This window comes from Chiloscyllium plagiosum, chromosome 35, assembly GCF_004010195.1.
Source record: "Chiloscyllium plagiosum isolate BGI_BamShark_2017 chromosome 35, ASM401019v2, whole genome shotgun sequence".
NCBI lineage: Eukaryota > Metazoa > Chordata > Chondrichthyes > Orectolobiformes > Hemiscylliidae > Chiloscyllium > Chiloscyllium plagiosum.
This window is the reverse complement of record NC_057744.1, coordinates 9,538,703-9,545,153: the sequence shown is the minus strand read 5'-3', so window position 1 is coordinate 9,545,153 and position 6,451 is coordinate 9,538,703. Positions and strand designations below refer to the sequence as shown.

General features: G+C 43.2%; 1 protein-coding gene across 5 annotated transcripts in view; it reads right to left on the bottom strand.

Annotated features, from left to right (window-relative positions):
- sidt2 (SID1 transmembrane family, member 2) overlaps window positions 1–4,098 on the bottom strand; it is a 92,529-nt gene extending 88,431 nt beyond the window's left edge. For all 5 annotated transcript variants that reach the window (XM_043676617.1, XM_043676620.1, XM_043676618.1 and 2 more), the window contains exon 1: window positions 2,618–4,098. In XM_043676617.1, coding sequence (XP_043532552.1) covers window positions 2,618–2,866 — 249 coding nt within the window. In that variant the 5' untranslated portion in view covers window positions 2,867–4,098. The remainder of the gene's footprint in view (window positions 1–2,617) is intronic.
- Between the last annotated feature and the right edge of the window lie 2,353 nt (window positions 4,099–6,451).

The following is a 6,451-nucleotide window of genomic DNA, read 5'->3' as shown; positions in this document are numbered from 1 at the left end:
TTTCCCTCACCGTCATCCACCTATCACTTTCTCAGCTACCTTTCCCCAAACCCCACCCCCTCCCATTTATCTCTCAACCTGATGAAGGCCTTATGCCCGAAACATCGATTCTCCTGCTCCTCAGATGCTGCCTGACCTGCTGTGCTTTTCCAGCACCACACTCTCGACTCTGATCTCCAGCATCTGCAGTCCTCACTTTCTCCAAGGTCAAACTTCACCAAGGCTCCTTCCACAGCACCTTCCAAAGCAATGACCTCTATTCCCATGTGAACATAACAGATGCATGTGAACTGAAACACCTATGAGTTCATCTCTGAGCCTCACACCATCTTGGCTTGAAACCACAATACCATTCCTTCATTGTCACTAGGTCAAGGGTCTGGAACTCCAATGTGATCTCAATACAGGTACATAAGCACTGAAGTCAGCCATTCCGTCCCTGTTCCTTTATTCAATAAGAAAGTGGGTCATCTACAAACATGGATTACCACCCCTGTCTTGCCCATTTGCAGCATTTACTAATTTCAGTCCTGATTTACTCTTTTCTAAAAATCTTTTTGCCAATTTGACTGTTCTCTTGCCTCATTTCCATTGAATTCCCAGCCCTGTACCACAGAACTGCTTGATTCGGTACTGTGTGGATACTGTCAGATCTATGGAATCAGGAACATATCGCCTCACAGTCTGCTCACGATATGCTTGCTATCCACAGAGTGGCTAAACATCAGGGACTGAAGTTTCTTCCTTGGTTGCAAAATGAAGGTAAAATTCTGACCAAAAGTGAAGCAATTATGCCAAAGTCAAATTACACCCAAGTATCTTCCTAATCATATTTGGATATACTCAAAGTGAAAATGGGTGTAAGTAAGAATAAAATCTGAAGTCAATGTAGTGCCCAAGAGCAGCAACTTTGGATTGAACCAGCACCTTTAATCCATTAAAATATCCCAAAGGTCCTTCACAGAAATATAAGCCAAACAAGGAGATATTAAGTCAGGTGATCAAAAGTCTGGTCAAAGAGATGAGCCTTTTGGGGGTCATTTGGCTGGTTGGTGATGCACAGTGACATCCAGAGCATGGGTTCAATTCCTGTACTGGCTGAGGTCACCACAAAGGCCTAGCCTTCTCAACCCTGCTCCTTGCCTGAGGTATGGTAACCCTCAGGTTAATCTCAGCACCAGTCATCTCTCTTTCTGATGGGACAGCAACTCTCTAGGCAGACGGTGCCTTTTACATGCATTTCTTCCCATCTTGAAATGAAAACCCTCAATTCATTTCACCATCATTCATTTCACCATTTTGCACTCATCACAGGTGCTGTTGTGCCAAGAATCTGTAATTATTCTTTCTTAAAGAAAAAAAATCCAAAGAAACAACCAACTTAAAGTAAGCCCTCAAAAATTCCAATTGAAAAATTCCTTGACGATCCCGTTGCAAAGTTGCAATCCCCTTTGCAAGCTCCACACAAATAAGAATAGCTGGAAGGTATTGGCATTCGAGAGTAAAGTGCACTAACAGTTTTGTTGCTTAAAATTTGTTTGGATTGAAGGTTTGAAAGATGAATGTAAAAAGGTACAGGAGACTTGTACACACTGTCCTTACATGTGCAGCTCACTGATACCCAAAATTACAGAATCTTTTTAAGATGCCTCATTAATTTTCACTTAATTAGCCTGCTCCCAGATTACATGGGTGCCCCTGGTCGCAAATGCATGGGACAGGCAGGGTCCAAAGTGACCAGGAGTTTACTGGAAAGGAAATCTCTTGTTCTCAATGTTTCATTTCTCCACTAGTGCCAACATGGCCTATTTAGCAGTCATTCATGTCTCTAATTCTTCAGGTTCGAATCCCACTCCTGGGCTTATGCAGTACAGTGGGAATGCTGCATTTATTCCTCAATCGATATCACAACAACAGATTATCATGTTGCTGTTAGAGGAAATTTGCACATGAAAATTGGAGACTGCTTTCTCTGCCTGCGTTACAACAACTCATTGTATGGAAAGCACTTGGAAAAGGCCAGTGGTCATATGAGGCAATAAATGAATGAAAGGCTTTGAGATATTTTCTAACCAACGTTTTCACACCTTTGCAGCAAGTCGGATTTGAACCCTTGACTACTCAAGAGGCAGGGGCACTCCTACCTCTGCACCACACGAGTCCCACCACAAGTCTTTTATAGTGCTCCCCATTTACTGGTTGCTTTAAGCTTAACGTTAACATGAAAGTGAACCTGAGAGATTTTAAACCAGAAAATGAGCAGCAACCACTAGCACAGCTTTGATTTAATATTTGAAATTTTTAGAGGGTCTGAGTATTTCTCTTTTCCACCTCACAGGAATAAAAATCAACCAACACCACGATTGCAGAGAAATCAGCCTGCACTTGGTTCTGTCTGAACTGTGCAAGATCCGGGTTGGTATTGGGCAAACGCTGGGATCCGGCCCCTTTCAGCTGTTTCCTGGCCTGATGTTTTTACTGTCACAATATAACATCGGTTCACGTCTTGTGACTTCACCAAACAAGAGGGGGATGGGCAACACAAACTTTCTTATAAATGACACCGGCGAATGCAGCAACTGAAACGTGAATGCTTTGATTTTTGCTTTTGTTTTACCTTGTTCCGTGAAACGGTGTGATTGAAAGCGAATATATTCTGGACATGGCTATTGACAATCACCAAATAGGCACGATCGAAGACACCGTCCACTTGGATGATCTCTTGGGCCAGGGCTCCCCTTCCATTTTCCGAAGGCAGGAGGCAGCCCAGGAGAAAGGCATTCCACAGGAACATCCAACTCGCCCCTGCCCGACTCCAGATCCGCCGCATCGACCCGCCTTCCGACCTCGGAGAATCCGCCAGCATTGCAACAAGCAAACAGCCCAAAAAAATAAATAAATAAAAGCCGGGCTGTGTGGGGTTGCGAGCAGATCACCGGCCGGTCTGTACAAACGGAGAGATTTCTAGCTCAATAAAAAGCCATCTCACCGACAGAGTCCAGAGGTTAGCGAGATAGGAGAACAAAATGTATCCAACCTCTGAATCCGCTACATCGACCGAAGAATGTTACATTTTGCCCCTTGTATCCAGTGCTGGTCGATTGGTTACAATCGGCCTCCCGCTGTCACCAGTTTCTCAATGAACCTGGTCAGTTTCATGTCTGGCCTTATTAATTTCAGCCTGGCTTGCCCCTCTCTGTCTGTCTGTCTGTCTGCAATATTTCCCCCCACCCCTACTCTCCGTCCACCAAGCCTTTCTCCCTGTCCCTCTCTGGTATAAATGGAGTCTTGTTTGATCACACAGCCGGATGGTTGAGCTACAGCAACAAGCGGCCCCTCTGTAAACAAATACTGACTGGGGATGAGTTGACGTCACCCACCAAGCAGCCTGTCCTTCCTCTCTTCAATTCCAACCCTCGGTGGAAATATCTTCATTTTTTATTGGTCCAGCTGCTGCAGCAGCACGAGCTTTCTCCAAGGGCAGTTCTGGTGCTTTTTTGATTTTCTTTTGCACCCGGCTCATATGTGATCCCCTGAAAACAAAAATTTGGATTTTTTTTAACATCACAATATTGATTTATGATGAATTTTATTTTGTCCTGTGTTTCTTTCCAGTTTGCGTCTACCAATCGTTAAGTTGAAATCCAGAATGGGAATTGTGGGTTTCTCCACATACAATCCCTTCCCTTTCTAATGAGGAAAATCCTGAATGGGACAACATTTACTCCAGACTTCAGTTCACCAAAGTAATCACTGTCTCTCAATCCTTTAATATACATGCCTTTAATATACATGCCTTTAATATACATGCCTTTAATATACATGCTGAGTGCATGTCTTATCTTCACGACTTTGTCCCTCTCTATCGTTGTAATTTCCTCAGCCCTGGCCATCTGAACCAGCTGGTCTCCCCAGCATCCTTCATTTCACCACGTGCGACTGTGACTTCAGCTGTCAGGACCCTAAACTTTGAAAATCTCTTCCCAAACCTCTCTGCCTTAAAGGTTCTGTTTAAAACCTTTTAACCGAATCTTTGATTATTTAATTGAGCATGTTCAAGACAGAGTTGGATAGATTCTTGATTGGTGAGGGGATCGAGGGTTTTAGGGAGAAGGCAGGAGAATGGGGTTGAGAAATATGATCGAATGGCAAAGCAAATACGATGGGCCAAATGGACCAACAGGTTCAAGAACAGTTTTTTCCCCACTATTATTAGACTGCTGAATGGACCTCTCAAATTTCAAATCTAATGTTAATTTTGCTTTTGTGCAGCTTCTTTCCAACCGCAACTTTGTATTCCTCACTCTGTTCATCTTTGTATGGTATGATCTGCCTGTATTGCACACAGAACAAAACTTTTCACTGTACTTAGATACATGTGACAATAATAAATCAAATAGCCTAATTCTATTCCTGTATCTTATAGTTTTATAAGCCACCAGTTTTATGGAATATTCCCCACTTGCCTGGAAGGGTGCAGTTTCAACAACACAGAAGCTTGTCACCACCCTAGACAAAGCAGTTGGCTTGATTGGCACCACATCTACAAACATCCATTCCCTCCACCATCAGTGCTCAGCAGCAACCATGTGGACGATCAACACGATGCACTGCAGAAATTCACCAAAGATCCATAGACAGCACCTTCCAAACCAACGGCCACTCCCATCGAGAACGTCAATGGCAGCAGATGCATGGTAACACTATCACTTGCACGTTCCCCTTCAAGTCACTTACCATCCTGATGTTCAAATTCATCTCTGGTCCTTCACTGTCACTGGGCCAAAATCCTGGAACTCCTTCCCAAAGGGCATTGTGGGTCAACCTAAAGCAGGTGGACTGCAGTGGATCAGAAAGGCAACTCACCACCACCTTCTCAAGGGCAACTTGGGATTGCCACAAAATGCTGGCCCAGCCAGTGATGCTAAGTCCCACGAAAATATAAATCTACCATACCATCTCTTTTAGTCGATAAGTTTCAAATTTTGTTTGATAAAAACTGTGAAGCATCTTGGATATCCTACAGCGATAAAGATGTTATATAAATAGAAATTGTTGAAGCAAGGGCTTGGGAACAGGCTTTTGAATGAAGTTAAGATAAGATCCTATGAACATAGGAAATAAGAGTAAACATAGAGCATTCAGCCCTTTAGCCTGTCCTACCATTCAATAATCTAATGGCTGATTTATTGGTGTTTCGAATTCCAGATTCCAATCGACCTCAATAACCCTTGATTTTCCTGCCAAAAAAAACCTATCCACCTGTCTTAAAATATTCAATATTTCAATATTCAATATCTAGCTTTCACTGTCCTCCAAGGCAGAGAGCTCCAAAGTTGGACAACCCTCTGAGTGGAAAAAGAAATGAACTTTATCTTACTCAGTGCTCTTTGTGGTTTGGTGACCCTTACTTTTATAGCACATAACTGTATAATGAATTACCTTCAGTAAAAGAGTTTGGTTGGAGATGTTGTAGGGTAATGGCTATGGAAGTATTAATGTTGAAGTTGCATTAGCACTACCAATTCTATTGATTCTACAGAGACAGTGAATTTTACACGAGCCTTCATGGAGAGCAGATGTGCAGCTTTATAGAATCCCTACAGTGTGGAAACAGGCCCTTCGGTCCAACAAGTCCACACTGACCATATGAAGAGTAACCCACCCAGACCAATTTCTCTACCCTATGTTAACCGCTGACTAATGCACCTAACCTACACATCCCTGAATACTATGGGCATTTTAGCATGGCCAATTCACCTAACCTGCACATTTTTGGATTGTGGGAGGAAACCGGAGCACCCAGAGGAAACCCACGCTGACACGGGGAGAATGTGCAAACTCCACACGGACAGTCGCCTGAGGCTGGAACCGAACCCTGACACTATGAGGCAGTAGTGCTAACCGCTGAACCACCATACCACCCCACTTAATTTTGACTTACTGCTACCCAAGAACAGTGCCCCTTCTGTAAAGTGTCAATGCTGATGTATGTTTTACCTCTGATTATGAGATAGGACTGAGAGACAATATAGATGAACCAGATGGTAGTATCATGGATTGGTGGCAGCAAACAGCTCTTATTCTGAAGCATACACTGGTAGAGATGGCAGATACCATGAGATGCCGTAAGATACCATTCCAGTTGCCTATGGAACAATCCAGTCTGTTCCATTCCCCTGTTCTATCCTCGTGATCTTATAAGTTTATTTCCTTCAACTGTCCATGCAATTTTCTTTTTAAAACATCAATTGTTTCCATTTCCCCTACCTTTGCAGATAGTGAGTTCCAGGTCATTACTATCCCACAGTGAGTAAAAATGCCAGGGATGAATGGTAGAAGAGGCTGGAAGGGCTGAAGGACCTGATCCTGACTCAGTAAAATCCTCTGTACTGGACAGTGGAATAAGGTACCAAGGAAGGTGTGATTTTTAATTTTGTTAAGAAGATCC